The 25,023-nt window shown below is 42.3% G+C and overlaps 1 protein-coding gene across 1 annotated transcript in view; it reads left to right on the forward strand.

Moving 5' to 3' along the window:
- The first annotated feature begins 849 nt into the window (after window positions 1-849).
- Window positions 850-25,023, forward strand: part of ARHGAP42 (Rho GTPase activating protein 42) — a 201,969-nt gene continuing 177,795 nt past the window's right edge. The window contains exon 1 of the mRNA XM_072134180.1: window positions 850-1,463. Within this exon, the coding sequence (XP_071990281.1) occupies window positions 1,310-1,463 (154 nt within the window). The 5' untranslated portion in view covers window positions 850-1,309. The remainder of the gene's footprint in view (window positions 1,464-25,023) is intronic.

Below are 25,023 nucleotides of genomic sequence, written 5' to 3' on the forward strand. Positions count from 1 at the left end.
TGAGGATGAGGGGGTGACACAAGAGCTTACAGTCTATGAGGATGAGGTGACACAAGAGCTTACAGTCTATGAAGATGAGGGGGTGACACAAGAGCTTACAGTCTATGAGGATGAGGGGGTGACACAAGATCTTGCAGTCTATGAGGATGAGAGGGAGACACAAGGGCTTACAGTCTATGAGGATGAGGTGACACAAGAGGTATAAGAGCTTGTATATTCTTTATAAGGCAACAGCATAAACTAATTTAATAAATAAAAATTCTGCTTCTTGAACCATCAGCCGCCATCTTATATACAATATCCAAGGGGAATGTGACTGCAGAGAACTATATATTTATATATAAATATTATATAGCAACTTTCACATACTGTACATAAATACTGGATAGATAGGAGATATATAGATATGAAATAGAGAGATAAATAGAGTAATGGTAATTACAACCATCTATACATCGACAAAAGTACCTATATTTAACAATGTAATAATAATAATAATATGTAATGTATATGTATATATATATGTACACAGTTTTCTGGCGTTGTGACACACTACAGATGCATACACAGCCCCCATTGTCCCCTCCAGACATCATTTGTCTATCCCCAAGCCTCCCCAAATACAATACCCCCCTATGAGGTCATGCAGCGCCTGCTATTCCCCATTCCACCCACAGGTGGCGCGCCAGAGACAAACTTCTCAAGTTTCCAATTCTTTGACAAAAAGTTTCAGATTTACAATCCTCTTTCCTAAATTACGTGTTCTGAGTCCCCCATGTAACATCTGCAGCCACAGCTCAGGCTGAGGTCATCAGACCCCCCCTCCCAATCCTCTCCAGCTCCCAGGATCCTTGCAATCTTCCTTCTTCTTTCCCTGCATCTAGGGAAGACTCCAGGGCAGAAGGGGGGTGCAGGCTATTTTGTATGAAGTTTTATCTAGGAATGTAAGGTGACCTGAGTGTGACCTTGCTGGGAGTCCCTGTGTGGCAGGAGAAGGGGGGTAGATGGATTTGGGATCAGAGTCTAGCTTGCATTGGCTCTTGCAGGATTGATCAGCCTGGCTGCTCTGTGCAGAAGGGAGGGGAAAGAGGCTAAGAAAGAGTCTGATCTGCCGGAAATGTCTGAAAAGTAGTTTCCTCTGTGCAGCAGCAGCAGCTTCAGTGCTGAGTGTAGGGACAATGCAGCAGGGTGACCCAGGCTGCAGACCTCCAGCACCACTACTCTGCAGCCTCTGACTCCTCTCCTTCCCAAAAACTTTCCTCCAAGAAGATTTCCTCCCTTCCCAGGAATCTAAGGCTCCTCATTTACCATGGGACTCCCCACTCTGGAGTTCAGTGATTCTTACTTGGATAGTCCAGACTTCAGGGAAAGGCTCAAATGTCATGAAATTGAACTGGAAAGGACCAATAAGTTCATTAAGGAGTTAATAAAAGATGGGAACATGCTGGTGGGAGCCCTGAGAAGTAAGTACATGTCACGACAAGACATTCACTGTGTCTTCTTCTGCTTGTAGACGTTGCATTCGGAAGTTTGTAGCCAGGTTGTAATATGATGTTATTACATTGTAATATGTATATTAATACTGGATACTTGTGCGGAATCTCTGGGAAGTTGTATCTGGTCATAGAATGGGAGAATTTCCTTCTATACAATGAGTTTTTCGTAAATGGAATGTTTCCCGGGAGAAATGTTGCCCATGGAATAAGAAAATTTGTGACATATTTGCTAAATTTCGTATGATTGAGATGTATTTACGGAGTACAAATTACAAATTATTTATTGTTATTGTTATCCCTGAGCACATGTTTTGGACCCCTAATGGATGGAATGATATCCGTTGAGTTGCCCCAATCTTCTATCCATATTTACGGAGTATGGCGCCGTTCTACGCAGGTTCATATATGGTTGTTCACTTTTTGAAGTTCCATAAAATTTTTGGCAAAATTTTACATTTTTGGTAAATTAATAAATGCGACCCCCATATAATTTCTATACGTCGACCAAAAAAAAAACTGTATCCCGGATGATGTAAATTATACTTATGGTGATCGTCCATGTATAAACAGATGTTTCTCACTCTTTGATTGATAACTTTTGTACTAAAAAGTTGCACAAAGTTTTTGTCAATTTTTAAATATTTGTTGAACTTATAATGCGCTGCCCGTATAAATGCTTTATGACGACCCCAAAAAATTGTATTCAATTTCAATTATTAGTATTGTAATTGTTATGTGTGTGGTTGATATCAATGGAAATCTGTCCAATCTGTCACAATCGTTATCATATTTACTGTGAATGTGATCTTAGGAATGTAACTGAATCCTGAATGTCATGGCGCTATCAGGAAGATTTTATTTATGGTGGTAACCTAAGTTCAGGCATTTCTTCCCATTATTTCCTAATTTCCACTCTCTAGTTACTCGAAATGGTACAATCATATGACAGAACTTGTCATTTTTACCTATATTTATAGGCAGTGGATTAAAATATGCCTGGAATTAAAACTGAGCCCCCCATTTATAGGTTCCTACAGTTGATCAAGCATGTATGGCCTCTATATAAGTGGTTATGGACAAATTTTGGTTGTCTCGATTTTATTGGCAGAAAAATCCCCCCTAAAAATCTGTTAGTTAAGAGAGAGCCAGTCAAAACATGTAATACGGACGGACTACCCACATGTCCTCCCCTTTAAGAGCCTTTTAAGGGTGATGCCACACATGGCGTTTTGAACCCGTTTTTGGTCCTTTTTTTAAGCAGTCCGTCCAAAAAACGCATGCGTCTTTTTAAAATGCATCCCTTTTTGACCAGTTTTAATTAATATAATTGGTAAAACCTGTCAAAAACGGATGCTTTTTTTTAAAAAAACCCAACCAAAAACGGGTTCAAAACGAGGGTCGTGAAAAAAATTAGAGACCTCCCAAAGTCGAGAAGAAAGTGGTGATAAATTGCCTCCGCATTGGCTCTCTGTCATTTGGTATGTGGCATGGACTCTTTGTGTGACTCCTTAAAGGGGCATTATCACATATTCCGCGCCTAAGTTACAAAAAACGGACGTAGTTTCAAGAAAATCGCCATGGCCAACCCCCAAAGAGTTCTCTGTGTGATTATACCCCTAAACATTGTATAGATGCTTGTACTGAAAGCGTCGCCAAAACATGACAGTGGCTTCTTAAAGGAATAAACCATTGTTTTATTTGCATGTGTGGTATAATATGTGATCTATAACACCCTTCGCATTTACTGGTAAACTGACGTACACTGGTTTAGTCAGGAAGTGGCATGATAACATCTTTATTTGGTGACTAGCATCTGTTCTGAGAGGAGATGACTTCCCATAGGTCATGTTAAAGGGGCAGGTATAGCCCTTGAGGTTTAGTCAGTGACTACTCCATATCTCACAGGATAATGGGCAGCTGGAGTTGTCACTGGATGTGTGTACGGAGTGTTGCTAGGTAACGGTTGACAATTCTGCTCAATGGCTTCTCTAAACAGTTTATATTGCTGTCAAAACTTTATTTATAAATGACAAATTTAAGGACAAGGCCATCACGGAAATGATTTCCTATCTATGGTTGGATCTTTGCGTCTATGGCCAGCTGTGGACGCTTAGGTCCCTGCCTGGAGTGCGTGGGTAGAGATTACCCCTCCAGGATACAGAAGCTTTGTAATGTAATCTGATACAGCTGTCTGAGGAGTTATAGCCTCCAGGCCCTGTCTCCCAGGATGGGGCTGACATTCCTGGCAATTCATTGGAAAACATTTTATTTACCTTCGGCCTAAGTTACAAAGGCGTTTTTTTTATTGCGTGCTAAACAATCAATGTGATAAGGAAAAATCTTTAGGGCAATACAACCGTTGTGCAAACCAAATTTTTTTTTTTTTAGATTTTGTGCCACTTACCTGAAAATTTGGAAAAAAAATTGCAAATTTAGTGGTAGTATGGCTCCTGTAAAGAGAATAGATAAACTGACAGTGCCGAGGCTTTATGGCGGTATACAGAGGTTGTGCAGCAATGTACCCCGGAGACTAGACATCATCGTCCCACGCTCAGCATAAGGGCACATGCCCATGAGAATCAGTTTGATGCTGTTATTGGGCAGATAGTTTTTACAATTTATGTTTTGATGCAGATAATACACATCACTGTGTGTATTATCCCTGTACTGTGACATCACTGTGTGTAGTATCCCTGTACTGTGACATCACTGTGTGTATTACCCATGTACTCTGACATCACTGTGTGTATTATCCCTGTACTATGACATCACTGTGTGTATTATCTCTGTACTGTGACATCACTGTATGTATTATCCCTGTACTGTGACATCACTGTGTGTAGTATCCCTGTACTGTGATATCACTGTGTGTATTATCCCTGTACTGTGACATCACTGTGTGTAGTATCCCTGTACTGTGACATCACTGTGTGTATTACCCCTGTACTCTGACATCACTGTGTGTATTATCCCTGTACTATGACATCACTGTGTGTATTACCCCGTACTGTGACATCACTCTGTGTACTATCCCTGCACTGTGACATCACTGTGTGTATTATCCCTGTACTGTGACATCACTGTGTGTATTACCCATGTACTGTGACATCACTCTGTGTACTATCCCTGCACTGTGACATCACTGTGTGTATTATCCCTGTACTGTGACATCACTGTGTGTATTACCCCTGTACTGTGACATCACTCTGTGTACTATCCCTGCACTGTGACATCACTTGTGCATTATTAGGTTGCAGTGGTTGTATTTTCACCTCAGATCTGGTGATTTAGAGAGAGTAATGCTTTATAACCACACAGGAAGATGTGATCAGTGTGTGGAAGGGGGCTTATTTGTAATTGTTAGAATACTAGCTGCCATGATTACATCAGTCTCCGGCGTAAATTCTTTAAATTATTTACACAATCCTCGTCGTCATACGGGACACTGAACTCCTCTCCCTGCCGCCTCCTGTGGGAACTGGTAATTAATTGGGGACAGGGGTTATGGCTGCTTTGAGGATTGCAGCTTGTGATTTATGCGCACTGGGATTTGTGTTTTCTCTTTTCCTCTGAGAAAGGAAGTGAAGGGTTAACCTTATGGCGGCGCACCCACAGGTACTATAAGCGCCATATGTATGGTTCCCATTTACATTTTTTAGGTTTGTAGATTTCCTTTAATCACTGTTCCACTTTCATGGCCTTCTGCTTGTAATAATGAAATCCTTTTTCGTTCTCCCTGATGTGTTCGTAGTTTTATGCTCTATGCTCACAGAATACCAATAACATCTGACTGTAGAGTGCGCCTCTGACAGGACAATTTTTACTATTAAGATCAACAATTTCATTCGTTTTATAGTTTAGATCTTTGGGGTCATACATGGGCATTAGGGGGTTCAGATAAGTTACCTCGCCTCCCTGCCTACAGGGGGCGCCACTGGCATTGATGATATCACAGTGCTATACTCGGCCCATTCATGTTCTCCGCCAAGATCTGGTCACGTTGAGGTCATTTAATGTAAAAAGAATGGGATATAAGGCCATTTTTATGGACAAATTAATGGCTAACATAGGAAAACTCACATAACCTACAAAGGGATAATCTTAACATGGTTGTAATACTTTCCAGCTTTCCAGTAGGCAAACCTGTCACTAGGAATGTTATTTCTAGCTGGTGACAGGTTCTAATAGCCTATGCTATGCTCATTTAAAAAATGCCTTTTTCAGTATTCTCGACTCCTTTCAGTATTTTATAAAAGTTTATTTCACATTACCTGATTCTCTGCTGCAGTCTGTGTGCCTGTGTCTCAGTCTCCTTTTCTCCACACTCATTAGTGATGTGCCGTTCAGTGAGCTGATGGCTCACTTATCCCCGCCCCTGACCGGCTCACCGTGCCCCCTTTAACTCTATACAATCGAGTTAAAAGTGGAGTGGTGTGGGGTGATTGACTGGCCTGCGGCTCCCTAATTTATATTTCATAGGGAGCCGTTTAGGAGCCAGAAGAGTCGGCTCTTCTTAGTGAGCGGAGCCTAAAGAGCCAGCTCACTAACACTCCCCACTTCCTGTCATTAGCATTGATCAGACAGGGGAGGGATGGAGGTGGTGTGGAGTAGAGGAACTGTATGAGAAGACTGAGACAAAGGCACACAGGTGGCCTGCTGCCATCCCCCACCCCCAGGGCTCACCACACACTACTGGCAAGGAGCAAGGTAATGTGAAAAACTGTTTTATAAAGTACTGAAGTGATTCAGTACCTGCACCACTTAAAAATTACATTCCTGTTGACAGATTGGCTTCAAGGTCTCAAACCTTTTTATCTATCCAAGCCTGGTGACCTCAGTGCATCAGGACCTCTTACATGTGTAACATGCATAGATCAGTAGACCCCACTTCACTGTGGATGTGCCAAATGTTCAGCGTATGCATAGGAAGCAAGGTGTACTGATGTGCTGGAGGACCAAAGTGGACCAGATCTCCACTGCCTTTACAACCTTGAATCATAGGACACAGACATAAGCAGGGTAAAAAGTTTGGGACCCTAAATCGTAAAGGCATGTTTGGGGGCACCACAGGTACTGACATGTTCCCTTTCAGTTCAGACTTCAAACACCATGTAAATGAAGGATCCTGTTTACTCAAGGAAAGCGCCAAATGTACAATTGTGGGAAGTACGTCCGTTTCGCATTTGGAATAAGAGACAGTACCAGGACCTACCACAAGCATAGGTGTGATGTAATGCTTCGGGCGACTGTGAATATAGGGAGCTGGATCCAGATTGGATTGCAGATTTTTCTGTAATTTCTGCAAAAATAATGCAAAAAATTAAATTGTAAATGAATGATACCTTGCGATTTCATGGCAATTTAAAAAAAAAATAAATAATTTTATTATTTTTAATTTTGTTCCATCATACATTTATCAGGCAAAATACAATTTCCAGACAATCACGAAGGGCAGTGTCATTTTTCTGACAGGGTTATTTTTGCCTGTCTCCTCAATGAATCCTGGATTATATTGGGTTATATAAATGTAATCCCCCATTTATGTTTCCTGGTAAAAGCATATTAAAATAAATAGAAGTTACCGGCCAGCTTGTTTTTCCTGGCCGCGTACATACCATTGGAGTTACGATGACCCGGTAATTGGGTTATAGTTACAAACCGCACAGTCACACTATTTTTATGGAGCTGCACAACTTCCGTGTGCTGCTGTAAAGCCTCCATCATACGAAGATATCTCCTATGCAGAACATTACTTTCAAAAACTCTGACAGAAAAAAATTTCAGTATGGCTTCAGATGAAATAGTAGGTTTATGGATGGACAGTGGGGAGCTATATGGAAGTCCTACTATGCATTTGTATGACATATAGCCTCCTACGTGGGCCACGCGGACATATGGCCTCCTATGTGGGTTTTAAGGCCTTTTTTGTGAGTTTTGTGAGGTAAAAAAACACGCAAAAATATATTTATGATATATGTAGACGTATGGCCAGGGTTACGTAGGTTTTTGACTAGATCTCAAGCTGTGTCAGTATGTTTACGTCTCGCATGCGCCCTTCACGACTACAGGAATGTATACATGAGTCATAAGATAAGTTAAAAAAAAAAAGAAAAGAAAAATGCAGTCAAGGTAATTGTTGGGTTTCTCCGAGCTCTGGGATCAGATTTCCATGGATTTTTTTGTGGGTTTGTGTGAATAGAGACTTTGTGCGTCGCTTCATGGAAATGAGCTTTATAGCAAAGATGACTTTTCTTTATCTTTTGGGAACTGGGACATGTGATGCAAGTTACACAACTGGATAAATATTGCAGAGAACAAAAATAGGTTTACACACCTAGTTGTATGAGAGGAAAGACATTCATATCCACACACATAATACATAGTACATAGTAGCATACACTTTCATACACAAATCCATTCACCGAGGCCAAGGGCAGAGGCGTAACTAGAAGCTGATGGGCCCCAGTGCAAAGTCTGTACCAGGCCCCCGACTATAATGTATGGTTTATAGTAATAGTCTTCTCATATGGGAAAGTGACACCATAAGGGCCCCCTAAACCTCTTGGGCCCGGGTGTGATCGCAACCTCTGCACTCCCTCAAGTTACGCCCCTGGCCGAGGGCATACAAATATGTGCAGGCCGCGGACATGGCATGTCATCAATTGTTTGTCATTCACCTAGAGAGTAATATTGCAAACAGTTCTAGTGCACACATTCATACAGAAATCCACATACATACACATATCCATACAGTAATAACAGTACACATACATATTCATGCACCTGATCATCACCACACACACATATGTACATATACACTGACTAAATCTTTTCCATTGTCTTCTCTTCCTATACTTGACCAATATGTATGGCTGTATAGGAAACAGCGACATAATTAGAGATAATTTGATCCTATAGCAAAACTTTGGGATGCAACTATACAGACCACCACAAAATACAATTACCCCTACATTAAAATGTATTTTGTGCCCAAACCACACCCCCTTCTGTACTCATTATCATACCCCTCTTGTTGGCCCCCATATAGTGTAATGCCCCCTTCCTTTAATCCTCACTTATAATACCCTTCCTTTTTCTGTAGCCCTCGACACTTATGATGGTCCTTCTCTGGTGGACGTGGACCCCACAATAAAACTGCCCCCCCCCCCAACTTATTGTTTTTTTTTTAATGTCCTAACATTTTATTATACTTCCCTTTATGTAAGCCCCAACCCCTGAAAAACTGACTACTTCGCTTTCCCCTTTCCCACGCAGCGGTCCTTTGTTAGACATGGTAGCGGCACAATGGTGGAGTAGGGATCTGACAACTCTCTGCTTCGCTCACCATATCAGTCAACTCTAACTGCACCCTGAGGATGTAGATTGTCATAGGCTGAACGCTCTGGCCAGGACCCCCCCTGCAATGGGCCCTTTTATGGCTGCTCTGTCAGTAGCCCTACTACTTGATGGACAGTTATTCACATGGATGTATGAAAATGTCCGTATCTGTACCGTACCATTTTTTACAGGTTACATACGGCCACATTTATTTCAATAGACAATACGTCCAACCATTTATATTGCCGTTTTTGACACCGTAGCGCACCGTACCATATATTAGCCGTATAAAAATATAGAGCATGTCCTATTTTCTCCCGTATTTCAGTTCCGTATGCCCTAGAAGTCTATGGGGACGTATAAAATACGGGTTACATTGGTGCAGCATATGGATTAAAAAAAACGTCACGTATATACGGGCTCATACGACCCTTAAATAGGGGAATGGAGAAATTATACGGTCGTGTGAATGTAGCCTTAGGCAACGGCAGCGCACGGGGAGAGGAGGAGGAGGTGAGCGCAGCTCACCCCCACCCCTCTCCATAGGAACATATGGTGCAGGGCGCCGTACTACGGAGAAAGATAGGTCATGTCCTATATTTTTCCGGGGTACAGAGCGGTACGGTGCTGCACGTGTGCTGCACCGTACCGCTCCCGTTGGGCGCCTTGCGTCCATTGCGGTCTTTGGGGAACGTATATCGGCCGTATATACGTCCCCCATACGGCAGTGTGAATGTAGCCTTAGTTTTTCACAAGGATATATACTCACTAGTTACTAGCTCACTAGCTTCAGGCTTAGCATGGGGACTTAGTGGTTATAACTCTTTAATTTTCCTACGAGTCTCCATTGTGGTACTCCGTGTGACTTTTTAGGTGTTTGCTATGTTTATTTTGGTTTCCTCAGTCTCACACTTGGGAAATATATGGTGTGTATATATCCCTGAAATGGAGAGATTGAATTTCACAAGACTACAACCACACGGTTGAGCTTACATTTCTAAAGACGACTCGACGTCTATGACTTTAATAATTCGGAATATTTAGTAATCTTATGCTTGTCCAATCCAGATAGTTCTAGATTAAATAAAATCATACTGTTCCCACTATTGACCATAATGGAGAATCTGATTTGATAGATTTTATAGTTATAAAACTTTTCCTTTTTTTTTTTTTTTTTTTCTTTTCTTGCTCTATTTTTATTATAACTGAACCCTATCACTTTATGACGGTCATTTGTTTTATTTTCCCACGCTATCTGGGTATATTTGGACGTGCAGTGCGTTCACTGTGCAGTTTACAAGTCAAAGGGACCTCCAGATGTCACCGGTTTATCATGGATGCTAAAGTTCACGTCTGGTTCCTATTAGCTGTCATTTATTTTTACTTGGCTGACATTCCTTGCTGAGTGGATGGTAAGACAAAGGCTTTATATCGCCTATAAACACTATAGTGAAGTATCAGTATATACATTTTAGCAAAGCTATATAAAGTTATATGAATAAAACTTTGCAAAGCCCTGATTCTTTAGGTAATTTTTAACTATGGCCTGTCAATTTGGGACCCTAAACCAACTACATATCCTTATAGACCTATGGTTTAGGATCCCAAATTGACCTTTTTGAAGTTTTTATATGAAATTTTTTCGCCATATCTTGCGATGAGGGAAGTGAAGCTGGGACAGTATTTCAGATTTACTGTGCATGCGCTGTATTTATGGTGCTTGAACATTGAAGCCAGGGGGTAATATGTCAGCTTCACTTGGTGGAACACGCAGGAGCCAGGGGACCAAGGGGAGTACAACTTATTTTTCACCCCGAAAGCTTGAAAATCACTAAGGCACCAGTTTATAAGGACCTGTGGGTGGTTTAGTATCCCAAATCACCCTGAGAGGTTCCCGTTAGCTTACTCGTTATCTGCTGGATAGGAAATGATGAGTGAGGTGGATAGCGAGTTGTTGGCTTCCCACCAATTATTACTATGGGGATCCCATTTCCCTGTCTGGATGTAGTGACTGTAGTTAGTTTTGTCAAGGCATTAAAGGGACTGTCTAGGTGCCTCCTGCTGTTCCAAACGAAGGCCTGCGTTTTCCAGATGTCCTTGGGGAGCATAGATAGTAATAAAACACAGCTAAACACAAAACACACGCTGGCCGATCCGGTTTCGACAATGCCGTCCTCTTCCGGGATACAAGTGCCATAGTGGTAAATGGGTGGCCAACCATATGGGATATGACTATGATCCTAGTGGTCAAAGGGAACTTTTCAGCAAAAATTGATCTAATAAATCACAAACAGTATGTTATCAATCTTGACACCATCCAGATCACTTTTGTTTCATGGCCCAGTTTTGGTGTCCTCCAGAAAATCAACTTTGAAGTGAAATGTACTTTGGTCGTATAAAGTCACCGAGGCAGAGAGTATAACACTGAAGTCCAGCTCTCCTCACATCAGACTGTCCCATCCTCTGTGAAAAAAATCTTCCTTTAACGGGAACCTGTCACCCGGGACCTGCAGTGCAAAAATGCCTATCTGCCTTTTATAAGCTTTTGCATTACAATATAATTGTGTTATAACTTACGTTGCACCATGACAAAATCCTGGGGTAGTCACAGGGGCTGGACTTTGCTTTGGATGCATTTAAAAAAACAACATGTGACTTGTCTGTGTTACTCACTCCTCAGACCTTAGCCCCCACCTTTGTGCTCCTGGACAGCTCCTTCCTCCCCCGCTGATGTCAGCTCACCAGGCTGTGACTTCTGTGAAGAATGTAGTATTGTGCCTCCGTTTGTAGCTGTCCTGTAAGACATTGCCGTCTGTGGACTGTGCCGACTCTATGCAATTGCTCTAGGAGTAAACTTAAAATTATGCTAATAAGCCAGAAAGGCTGTTGGCATGTTATCAGAGCCCCTCTGTGCTGCAGATTCACAGTCTGTTACATTCTGAAGCTGCACTTCTCCCTCCCCCTTTATGTTCAATGCTAATGTAATGTAAGGGGATGTAGAGATTGAGCCAGTTTAGGGGGTTATTCCAAACCAATTTTAACCCAAATGTATCGGGTGATGTGTTAGAGCCGTCTCCCGTCATTTACGTAAAAGAGCCGGCTCGTTCGCAAACTACACATCACTAGTGCTGCTACACAGTGTAACAACAGCTTGTGAAACCCAGAGGACTTTGGTAACACCCCCAAGAGCCATTCTGGCACATTAGTATAATTTTAAAAGTTGATTTTTAGAAGGAATGATTACCACAGTCCATGTTGCCTGGATCTATGAGTCCATGGTATTTCATGCTTGATTTTGATGGTATAACTGGAGGCATAAAAGTGGTGATAAGTGTTACCAAAAGGGGTTTCACAAGGGACAAAATAGAAATAGACTCTTAAAACTTATATAAAATGAATGACTTATCATAGTAATTCGACTGTATAAAGTATAGTATCATTTTCAGAAGGGTTTCTAGAAGTCTGGAGGAATCCAATTAAATCTTGCCTTTGGATGATCACGCACAGGCCCAACGTGTTATGAAATGAATTGTGAACACTGCAGTAAATAGCCCCTGGTCGGACCGGAGACGTCGAGGAGTTGTGTAATGTACAAACTCAACTGCGAAATAACAAATACGTATTGTAGAAAACACAGAGCTTGTCAGTCACACCCAATTATACCAAAGAGATCCAGCAAACTCCACTGGAAAATGCTTGATACTGTTTTGATTTCAGTTGCTCCTCGGGGAAGATTAGCGAAATTGTGTTCATGCCTCAAAAATCATGAAAGAAAATTGAAGACCCGACCATGCATGTCTGCCGTAGGCTTGTTAAGAGTCTTCCTTGTTCTAGCATGAGAGTTGGCGGAGATTTAACATTCAGCGGTATGAGCAGAGCTAAGCATCAACTGAGGAGGAGGCTATTAAACTGATATATGTCTTGTCAGATGTTCACAATGTCTTTCTCAGGTTAGGAGTCAATAGGATAAGAGGTAGAGGACAACTGAAGCTCAACATACAGTAAATCAACACTTTAGGGTACCTTGTAGGGGACTTGAGTTGCTCCCAGCTGTTGTGGAACTCCTGACATTCTGGAAGTTGTCCTGTGGTGGGGATGAAAGAGTTATGATTGGTTATCAGCATGTTATAGAGAAATGCATTCACTGTTTCTGACCACTCATTTTGGAGAAATTTCCATTAATCCATTTAGGCAGTAGTGTCCTTTGCACCCAGATCAATGGGGCAAATTTACTTACCTGGTCCTGTCGCGATCCCTGATTCGGACGGTCCAACGAAGATGAAGCCCGATGCGATTCACTAAGCTTGTGCGCCCGAGTTCCTGCATCCGTCGCTTCTGCCCCGAGCTCCACCGGAGTTCACCTGCTTCTTCCCGGTCCATGTAAGTGCGTGTCCTGCGACACAATTTTAAATGTTAAATCCTGCGCGTTGTCCGAATCCGTCAGCAGCCCGGCCCCTGATTTCTGTCACGTGCAAGCCGGCACCGATCGAGTGCAACAAAATCCTGGGGCAAATCGGGGCAAAGCAGAAATCGCCGGGAAACCCGACGGACCCTTAGTAAATGAGCCCCGATGTGCGGGGAGATCTATGGAAGACACAAGCGGTGGATGGTTTTGTTAGTCATGGTTAGTATTTCAATCTGAATTTATTTTGTAATGGGTAATGAGTAGAGGAACTGGTAGAAACGAGAAGTAGAGGAGAATGTAGGAGATACCCCCGGTCATTGCCGTAAATATAAACAGGAGATGGGATACAGAGGCCACTGCGTGTGTGTTTTGGAATGTTTTTTTTATTTTTTCCATTCCTATGTTGTCACAAAACAAACAATTTATGAGCTCCTCAAAACCAAGTAAAAGGGGATTGTTGCTCTATAACACTATCACTAAGCAGACTTTCTGTAAACTATTAGTGGCCTATTTTGTCTCACCACAGTATTTCTCCTCTTATATATTCAAGGCTTGAGTTAAAGTGACTTTGTCTGGGGGATGACCTTGAGACTTCTGCTGGTTCACAAGCTTTAGACTCAATAATTTACCAATGTGCTTAGTTAATCACCATGAAAGAATCCTATTAAGGCATCCTTTCCACCCGAATCATTTTATTACTGTGTTGAATGTAAGGCAAAGACGTGTTCCTGCTCCAGACTCGCTCCCCCATTATGTGCACTTCTCAATCCTGGATGATGTCTCGTCAATATTGGACCTTTAAAGCTGTCAATATAGTAAAAATAATCTTATTTTGCCAGTTATATTATTCTTGTAAGAATTTTTTGCTTTCAAAATTTTGACATATACAAGTAGGAAATGGCTGGGACTTTAAGGGGTTTTCCCATTATCAAAATCTCCTTTTCGTCGAATAGGGGAAAAATGTCAAATGACTGGGGGTCCAAATTCAAAAGCTACACATTAACGATCTCACCAGATCCCTTTAGTCTGGAAATGGAAGTTTTTATTACTTTTCTTTCCGTTCCGCTCTCCGTTTCCTTACGCTGGATCCCGTCGTAGACCCCGCACCACGGGATCCAGCATAAGGAAACGGAGAGCGGAACAGAATGAAAACCAAGGGAAACTTCAGTTTTCAGCCTCACTAGAACGATCTAGTGAGATCGTTCTTTGGAAGAAGTGTTTAACTACACATTAACGGAGGAGAGCACTGACACCTTTTGAATTTTGTTAATCTTTTTTGGCTAATGTGGGAGTGTGCCTAGTCAGTGGCTCTTCTTGGTTTAACCACTACCTCCCGGGTATCAATCTTTGAAAACATACTCTACTTTACCTCATGTTTTCTGTAATGTGTGGGGGCAGGATATTAGGTAATTTTCCAATATACAGCTATTACTAGTTCTGCTCCGCTTTCTTGATATGTAAAGTGAAGCCTTCTGTCTTTTACCTCATCAGCCAGAGATTCCTGTCCATAAAATGGCCGCAGATGGAGGGTCATGTGATCTCTGACTGTCCATGAGCAATCATCAGGATACTATGATAGTATTCATGAATATATTATATGAAGATCCTGGCAGGGTGATTGCTCATGGACTGATAAGATCACATGACCCTCAACCCCTGGCCATTTTATGGTCAGGAATCTCAGGCTGGTGAGGTAAAAGACAGGAGGCTTCACTTTACATATCAAGAAAGCAGAGCAGAATTTTTTTATAGATGTATATTGGTAAATTACCTCATATCCTGCTCCCCACACTTACACACATATTACAAAAAAACATGATGTCAAGTGGCCAATCCCTTTAACATACCTTAGCTGAGATATGAAGCATCGCCACTATATAATATGTAAAGTGAAGAGACCATAGCACTATATGCTGCACATGTTGGTTGTCAATTCAGTATCTTTGTCCCGAAAAACCTTACGGAAAGCTCTAAACACAACACTCATTTAAAAACCATGCGACACAAAAAATATATATTTTTTTTTACCAATACAGTATATAGGATGTTGTTGATTATAGAAAAATATACACTACAGATAGATATACAACATTCCTTGGCATTAAATACAGTCTTGGCAGGCATTGATATTCCCTTGGCGTATCACTATACAAAGTCTGTACGCCCGTATATCTTCCCCCTCCGAGACTGGAGTGGGCCGGATCCTTCGATTTAATATGTACGATAAGTTTTTATTTGAAAGTATTATTCTTGGAGTTTTCAGGGGGAATGTGATGATACATTGTTTGTTTAAGCCGTTCCTGGAGAGCTGAAGCGATACATTTGTATTCATGAGATATATTTATGTAGTTTTACATGGGATTTATAGATGGGGGGGGGGGTGTTACGCTACTTTATCTGTCGCTGGCGGTCACGATTTCCGTACGCGCCCTTACGTTTTAATGACGGATTTTCCTTGGCACGTTCATGTGAGTGTATAACTCTTCATCTGACACGTTGTAACATAGAGATTCACTACAGGGAACACATCGATCAGCCGTAATGTCTGTCTCTGATACGGCCATGTTTAGCGGTGACTGAGTTGTGTCCTTATATCTGATCTTGTTTCCCGGACTCTGTCAGGTTTATCAATTCTGTCATTCTTTATTTTTAATCCTTTCTCTCCCGCTAAGTGGTCAGTGCGCCATTCTCCGGTAATTCATGAGAATCACTTTTACATCTGACACCGTCTGCGGTTTAGGAGCTTAGTGCTGCACTTGTAGTTTATTACCTACAAGGCATTCGGAGAGAGCGCACAAGGCCGCTCATCACTTTGTCTGTTTCAGAAGTGTAACAGAGACGATTTTTGTCTAGTTATATATATTCCACCACACTGTGTGATATGTAGTGGGAGGTAAAACTATTCGAGCCCTTTAAGCTTTTCCTCTTTTTTAAATGTACTTAGAGAAACACAAATTGTCATGTATTTTTTAGAGAAGTGTAAAGAAAATAATACAAGCTTCTCTAAATTTTTTCAAACTAAACTTAAAAAAATGCTATATATATATTTGCGTAAATTTTTAATCAAAATCAATTTGAATACTTTGGCAACCCCCTGTAGGTTTAGCACAGCTGATATTGGACTACGTTTGTTTGTTCCTTCTGTACACATTAGACAAAAATCATCTAAGTATGTTGATTTTATCAGGCCTGTTCGAGCTTCTAAAATGCAAGGTGCCTCCTGACTCACTTATGATGGTAGTTATGGGCTGTTCTAATACAACTGTAATTGAAAAATTTTGATCTACTGCATCTATAACTGACGAGCTCGGCTCTACTGCATCTGTAACTGACAAACTCTGCTCTTCTGCATCTATAACTGACGAGCTCGGCTCTACTGCATCTGTAACTGACAAACTCGGCTCTACTGCATCTGTAACTGACAAACTCGGCTCTACTGCATCTGTAACTGACAAACTCTGCTCTACTGCATCTGTAACTGACAAACTCGGCTCTTCTGCATCTGTAACTGACAAACTCTGCTCTACTGCATCTAGAACTGACAAACTCGGCTCTACTGCATCTAGAACTGACAAGCTCGGCTCTACTGCATCTAGAACTGACAAACTCTGCTCTTCTGCATCTGTAACTGACAAACTCGGCACTACTGCATCTGTAACTGACAAACTCGGCTCTACTGCATCTGTAACTGACAAGCTCGGCTCTACTGCATCTAGAACTGACAAACTCGGCTCTTCTGCATCTGTAACTGACAAACTCGGCTCTTCTGCATCTGTAACTGACAAACTCTGCTCTACTGCATCTAGAACTGACAAACTCTGCTCTACTGCATCTAGAACTGACAAGCTCGGCTCTACTGCATCTATAACTGACAAGCTCGGTCTTCTGCATCTGTAACTGACAAACTCGGCTCTTCTGCATCTGTAACTGACAAACTCTGCTCTTCTGCATCTATAACTGACAAACTCGGCTCTACTGCATCTGTAACTGACAAACTCGGCCCTACTGCATCTGTAACTGACAAACTCTGCTCTACTGCATCTGTAACTGACAAACTCGGCTCTTCTGCATCTGTAACTGACAAACTCTGCTCTACTGCATCTAGAACTGACAAACTCTGCTCTACTGCATCTGTAACTGACAAACTCGGCCCTACTGCATCTGTAACTGACAAACTCTGCTCTACTGCATCTAGAACTGACAAACTCTGCTCTTCTGCATCTAGAACTGACAAACTCGGCTCTACTGCATCTAGAACTGACAAGCTCGGTCTTCTGCATCTGTAACTGACAAACTCGGCTCTTCTGCATCTGTAACTGACAAACTCTGCTCTTCTGCATCTATAACTGACAAACTCGGCTCTTCTGCATCTGTAACTGACAAACTCGGCTCTACTGCATCTGTAACTGACAAACTCGGACCTACTGCATCTGTAACTGACAAACTCTGCTCTACTGCATCTAGAACTGACAAACTCTGCTCTACTGCATCTAGAACTGACAAACTCGGCTCTTCTGCATCTGTAACTGACAAACTCGGCTCTTCTGCATCTGTAACTGACAAACTCGGCCCTACTGCATCTAAAACTGACAAACTCTGCTCTACTGCATCTAGAATTGACAAACTCGGCTCTACTGCATCTAGAAGTGACAAACTCTGCTCTTCTGCATCTAGAACTGACAAACTCGGCTCTACTGCATCTGTAACTGACAAACTCGGCTCTTCTGCATCTGTAACTGACAAACTCGGCCCTACTGCATCTAAAACTGACAAACTCTGCTCTTCTGCATCTAGAACTGACAAACTCGGCCCTACTGCATCTAAAACTGACAAACTCTGCTCTACTGCATCTAGAATTGACAAACTCGGCTCTACTGCATCTAGAAGTGACAAACTCTGCTCTTCTGCATCTAGAACTGACAAACTCGGCTCTACTGCATCTGTAACTGACAAACTCGGCTCTTCTGCATCTGTAACTGACAAACTCGGCCCTACTGCATCTAAAACTGACAAACTCTGCTCTTCTGCATCTAGAACTGACAAGCTCGGCTCTTCTGCATCTGTAACTGACAAACTCTGCTCTACTGCATCTGTAACTGACATACTCGGCCCTACTGCATCTAGAACTGACAAACTCGGCTCTACTGCATCTAAAACTGACAAACTCTGCTCTACTGCATCTAGAACTGACAAACTCGGCTCTTCTGCATCTAAAACTGACAAACTCGGCTCTACTGCATCTAGAACTGACAAACTCGGCTCTACTGCATCTAGAACTGACAAACTCGGCTCTTCTGCATCTAGAACTGACAAACTCGGCTCTTCTGCATCTAGAACTGACAAACTCGGCTCTACTGCATCTAGAACTGACAAACTCGGCTCTTCTGCATCTAGAACTGACAAACTCTGCTCTACTGCATCTAGAACTGACAAACTCGGCTCTTCTGCATCTAAAACTGACAAACTCTGCTCTTCTGCATCTAGAACTGACAAACTCGGCTCTTCTGCATCTAGAACTGACAAGCTCGGCTCTACTGCATCTAGAACTGACAAGCTCGGCTCTTCTGCATCTGTAACTGACAAGCTCGGGTCTTCTGCATCTGTAACTGACAAACTCGGCTCTTCTGCATCTGTAACTGACAAACTCGGCTCTTCTGCATCTGTAACTGACATACTCGGCCCTACTGCATCTAGAACTGACAAACTCGGCTCTACTGCATCTAAAACTGACAAACTCTGCTCTACTGCATCTAGAACTGACAAACTCGGCTCTTCTGCATCTAAAACTGACAAACTCGGCTCTACTGCATCTAGAACTGACAAACTCGGCTCTTCTGCATCTGTAACTGACAAACTCTGCTCTACTGCATCTGTAACTGACAAGCTCAGCTCTACTGCATCTAGAACTGACAAACTCGGCTCTACTGCATCTGTAACTGACAAGCTCTGCTCTACTGCATCTGTAACTGACAAACTCTGCTCTACTGCATCTATAACTGACAAACTCGGCTCTTCTGCATCTGTAACTGACAAACTCTGCTCTACTGCATCTGTAACTGACAAGCTCAGCTCTACTGCATCTAGAACTGACAAACTCGGCTCTACTGCATCTGTAACTGACAAACTCTGCTCTACTGCATCTAGAAGTGACAAACTCGGCTCTTCTGCATCTAGAACTGACAAACTCGGCCCTACTGCATCTGTAACTGACAAACTCTGCTCTTCTGCATCTGTAAATGACCCAGGCTAAACAACGACAATCATCATTTGGACATTAAGGCTGGCGATCCTCCCAGAATGCAATCTGAGAACATGATATACTTCAATTATTTCATAGATTACAAGGGCTGGAGAGTCTTTTATGTTTTAAAGATCAAAAGATTACCTGGGAGGAGAAGTCCAAGAATTATGTCCTTGTAAGAGGTAGAATTTCATCATTGGTGGCAGCAACTCAGCTTTCCACAGACCCTGATCGTTATATATAGATATTATAAAGCTTGACATCAGCGGCCTATTTTATACTGCTTATCTGTATATGCAGTGTTGAATATGTTAAGGAAATTTACAATCTGTAGTTTCACAGGCTGTTACACTGTGCAGAAGTGAGAATACATCAGGCAGAGGGAACGGGGAAGTGCTTAGGGAGCAGAGGGGGAGGCAGAAGCAGAAAGTTTGGATAAAACCGCACAGAGGTCGCATTAACGCCTGTACAAGCTTCATAGGATAAGCCTGCATCTGTAGACAGGATACGTCTCAAATGAACTTTGAACAGCTACAAACCTGGAGTGTAAAAGCATAATAATAATAAAAAGGTTTTTTTATATAGCACCATCATATTCCTCAGCACGTAACTGATGACTGGGCACATATACAAACAAATTAAGAAATTACAGCACAAACACATGGTCAGATGACATCGTAGGAATGAGGGCCCTGCTCACAAGAGCTTACAATCTATTAGGGACCATCAGAGGATACTTACAATTATCAGGCTCCACGGGCAGGCGGAGGGAGAGAGACACAAGCAGAGGCTACTGGAGGAAATAGTAAGTTTCTACCTCACCCCATGTGGTTTATATCCATCAGTATAGGTCCGTACAGGCAGTCCCTGGGTTAAGTACAAGATAGGTTCTGTAGGTTTGTTCTTACGTTGAATTTGTATGTAAGTCGGAAATGTATATTTCATAATTGTAGCTCCAGACAAATTTTTTTTGGTCTCCTTGACAATTGGATTTTAAAAAAGAACCAGATAACAATAAAGCTTCATTACAGACACCTGATTATTGTAGCCTAGGGCTAAAGTACAGTAACTTACCAACATCCAGAGGTCCGTTTGTAAGTAGGGGTTGGCTGTAAGACGCGTGTTCTTAAGTAGGGGGCAGCCTGTACTCTTTATAAAGTAATATACGTTGATGCTTCTGAGTGAGAGGGGCACAGACTGAGACTGCAGGAAATCAGTATAAGGTTCTATCTCACCCCAAGTGCTTTACAGGTCACTACTTCTCAATAATGTCCTATATAACCATTTTCACAGCTCTGCTGCTACTAACAACACACACATGGGGTATGGTTACACAGATTCCCAGAGATAACACTGGCTGCAGCCTCACATTATCAAAACCTTTGACGGATTTCCTTTAAGACACATAAGACCAGGGTATTATTATAGTTGTGTTACTCGCTCTGTACAACGTTGATGTTTGCCGTCACCTCCCAGCACCGGGCTGTGGTGAAGCGATACCAGTTTCAGAGTGGAAGTTCCCAAGATTATAGTTCCCCCAATAAAGCCAAATATCAGTAATAAGACATAGTCTCATATCTGCTTAACTCCTTAAGAAACCAGTAAGTTGTGTTGTGCTCGGTGCGACACGTAAGTGCTCCGTAATATCCCTGGTCAAGTGGCGAAAGAAAACCGTCCCGCAACTTCTTCATTTTACTCCTTATATAAGGAAATAACATGTTGCTTATAATAAAGGCTCCGAACTTCCTATCTGTGACCTCCGAGACACCTGGAATTACCTTTTACTAACCCAAAATAGAGAACGGTAATTACAGGATGGCTAATTTCCCAGCATGCCCCATATGTTGTTTTCACCGTCTACTTTTACATGAATATAAAAGAAATAAATCTGAAATTTGTAAGTATCTGTTAAACGTTTTAAAATATTTAAAAAATACAAAATCGTTAATTACCGTACATTTTTTATGGATGCTTTAGTATTTGTACAAAATTTTTCATTTTTATAAAACTTTTCTAGAATTATTGTGCAGTTGGTGGCTTGATATGTTTTTTCGAATCCAAGGACGGCACAATGGGGCTTCTTTTCTAAGGGTCACGGATCGCACTTTCGTAGGACTGTTGGCCGGTTTTGGGATATGCGCAGCTTTGACAGGTATTTAACACGGGTTTGCGCTGGGGGAAGGGCGTCGGACGATCCGACTGATTCGGATTGAGCGCGGGATTTAAGATTCAAATTGTGTCGGAAGACAATGGGTGCAGAAGACTCCAACTCCCTTATTTGCATACGGATTAAACTGGGAATATCCTGAAAATCAAGGTATTTTGGAAATAACTAAGAACTTCTCAGCAACCATCTGCAAGTAGATCATAATGTTTGGTGAAAGTGGTAGACTCCCTTTTACAGGAAATTTATCATCAAAATAAAGCATGGATAAACCAGGGGTGTATACTCCTAGATGCAGGCACTGTGACTGTGGTAATCTTCTTAATTTGTTATCCACGGCCTCCTTCCTTCTAAAGTCATCTTTTAAAATTATGCTAATGCGCCAGAAGTGCTATGGGTGGACAGAGCCTCTCCATATTGTAGCTTCACAGGCTGTTACACTGTGCAGGAGCACTTACCCCTCCCACCGTGCACTGAAACTTAGGCTATATTCACACTGCCGTTGCCCGCCCGTACCGTACCGTAGCGGGCAACGGCAGTGTACGGGGAGAGGAGGAGGAGGTGAGCGCAGCTCACCCCCGCCCCTCTCCATAGCAACCTATGGCGCACGGCCCCGTATTACGGGGAAAGATAGGACAGGTCCTATCTTTCTCCCGGGTACGGAACGGTACGGTGCCGCACGTGTGCGGCACCGTACTGCTCCCGTAGGGTGCCGTGCGCCCATAGGAGTGTATGGGGGACGTATATCGGCCGTATATACGTCGGCCGTATATACGTCCCCCATACGTTCGTGTGAATGTAGCCTTACTGTGCTACAATCCTGGCTCATTAGCATAACTAAAACGTAGATTTTAGAAGAAATATAAGGAGATTACCACAGTCACAGTGCGCAAAAGTGTCCCTAGTTTATAATATTGGATTTTTATGGTCAATTTCCTTTAAAGGAGTTGTTCTTTACCTCCAGTCCAGCATGGTATCTCCTGTAACTGCCGACCTATGTTGATATAGCCTTTGTATTGCAATTTTTTTAGGGGTGTTGGTAGGTGACCTGCTAGACCAGAGGTAAGTATAACTTCTGTCTTGTATTTACAGTATTTTTTGGACTATAAGGCGCACCGGATTATAAGGCGCACCATCAATAAATGCCTGCTACAACGTCTAGGTTCATATATAAGGCGCACCTGATTATAATGCACACCTGATTATAAGGATGAATGACCAGCAGGTGGGAGACCTGTGCACAGTTCAAGGCAGCTGTTGTCTGTAAGTATGATTCATATATAAGGCGCACCTTTGATTTCTGAGAAAATCAAAGGATTTTTAGTGTGCCTTATAGTCCGAAAAATACAGTACACCATCTAAGACTATACAGTACTCTCTGTTGCTAGAGAAGTTATGGAAACCACTGGACAAACAGCATTTCGGAGTTGGATACAGGTGGCTAGTAATTTTTAGGAATGGCATATTTCTGGCCTATGTCCAGGTGCACGTTAACCAACCCATTACCGTAAACGTTTTTCTAGATGTTCCATCACGGGCAGCACCAATAAGTGTTGCTACGTTATCCCTGTTGATGAGTTTGTAGTAGACCTACTCTTGTTTTTATGTACGACAAATGATATTTTGTCCCCGGAAAATCCAATTCCCATCCCGATATATATATCTGAGCGTTGTGTAATGTTTGACTCCAGTTGTCATTTTCTGCGCTATTGAATAGAAGCGGCTCATTCCCCGAAATGTCTAATTTTTAACGAGAGGGGCTTATGAGTAACATGGCGATGTGAGAGGTTAATAGCTTGCGCGGTCACGGCGTTCTGCTCCGAGTCAGATATGTACACGCCGCTTGTAACGTGCAGTTTTGCATTACAAGATGCTTAGCTTCAGGGCTCCAGCATAGAAGGGAATTATAAAAGTGCATAGCTAAGGCTTCCAAGGATGTGCGTCCAAGTGCAGTACAAGTAGAGCAAGACTACCCCCGTGTCCGCTCCCCGCTGAACGCTTGTTCCTTAGTATTTTGTGCTAATGACTGATTCTGTACATGCCACAGGCTAAAACAAACACAATGCTCCGAAAACAGCTTCCTCTCCCTCCTGCCTAAACATTACAAAGAAATATTTACCACCAGTAACTCTTTCCTTGTATCGCATCCCCTCTTGCATCGTCCGCACCGCTCATCTCCTTGCTATTTCCTTCATTTATTTGCCAGCTTTAATGTTAGGTTAGATAGAGCTGCGCTCCAGGGCTGGTTTCAGCAGGACACAGGCTAGGCAGATGTCCTGCTGTCAAGATGGAATAACCCGAATCAACCAAAATTTACTATTTGCTCATATTTTGCCCTGGACCACCAGGGAACGTAAAGTTAACATTATTTTTACTACCTTAGACCAAGAGAAATATAAAATGACCTTATTTGACTACTCTAGACCACCAGGGAATATGTAATTAGGGGGCAGAGAGGTGAGTAATTGCCCAAAGGCCCCAATTTTCTTTGTGCCTACTTAGAATGGAAACACCTGTAATGACACAAATTCACCTAACCTTAAATAATAGTTTGGCCAAGACCACATTGGAATTTAAAAGTAACCTTTATGATTACTCTAGACCACAAGGGAACATAAAATTAGATGCAAAGAACAAGGGAGGATTAGGACTGTCATGGGCCCTGGGCTGTATGAATATTATAGCTCTTGAATTCACACCCTAGATATGGTACTAGAATCAAGCTTCTTGGGGAATGGAGGATGTGTCCCTTCTGCCTGCTTTCAAATTGTGGTTTCAGGACCGTTGGAGGACCTTCAAAGGTCCTGAAATGGGTCTTGTGTACATGTGTATTGATAACAGGAAGATAAGTGAAGGTCCTTTTGAGTATGAAATTTAGGTGGCCCAGGGCCCCCTAGAATTTCCTATGTAGGCGCGCGCACAGTCGTGCGCACGCACCGCCGAATACAGCGGTTAATGACACTAACGAAAGTAAGCACCGGCACCAGCTCACCCTGAGCTGGTCCTCAGTATTTACAGCTTACCCCTACCATTTGAAATGGTAGGTTTCCTTTAAAGCACCAAGGAATATATAGTTAGGGGGTAGTTACCATCATAGCCAGAGTAGTGAGCAGACAGCAGCATCAGTATACGAAGCATGGGGAACTTGGAGAGTTTCTCCTACTCCGGATGTTGTCGCCTTTCTGCATGTCAGCAAAGTCGTCTTGGCTTGTCATCTCTGCCACACACGTCAGAGCTTAGCCATCACTGACCTAGACAACTAGTTTATGTAAAATTAATCTTTATGATTACCCTAGACCACCTGAGAATATTAAATTATTGGAGAGAAGACTGGGAAGTCACCCTCAGCCTTAAAGAGAACCTGTCACCAGGGACCTCA

Source organism: Engystomops pustulosus, chromosome 2, assembly GCF_040894005.1.
Source record: "Engystomops pustulosus chromosome 2, aEngPut4.maternal, whole genome shotgun sequence".
Classification (NCBI taxonomy): Eukaryota; Metazoa; Chordata; class Amphibia; order Anura; family Leptodactylidae; genus Engystomops; species Engystomops pustulosus.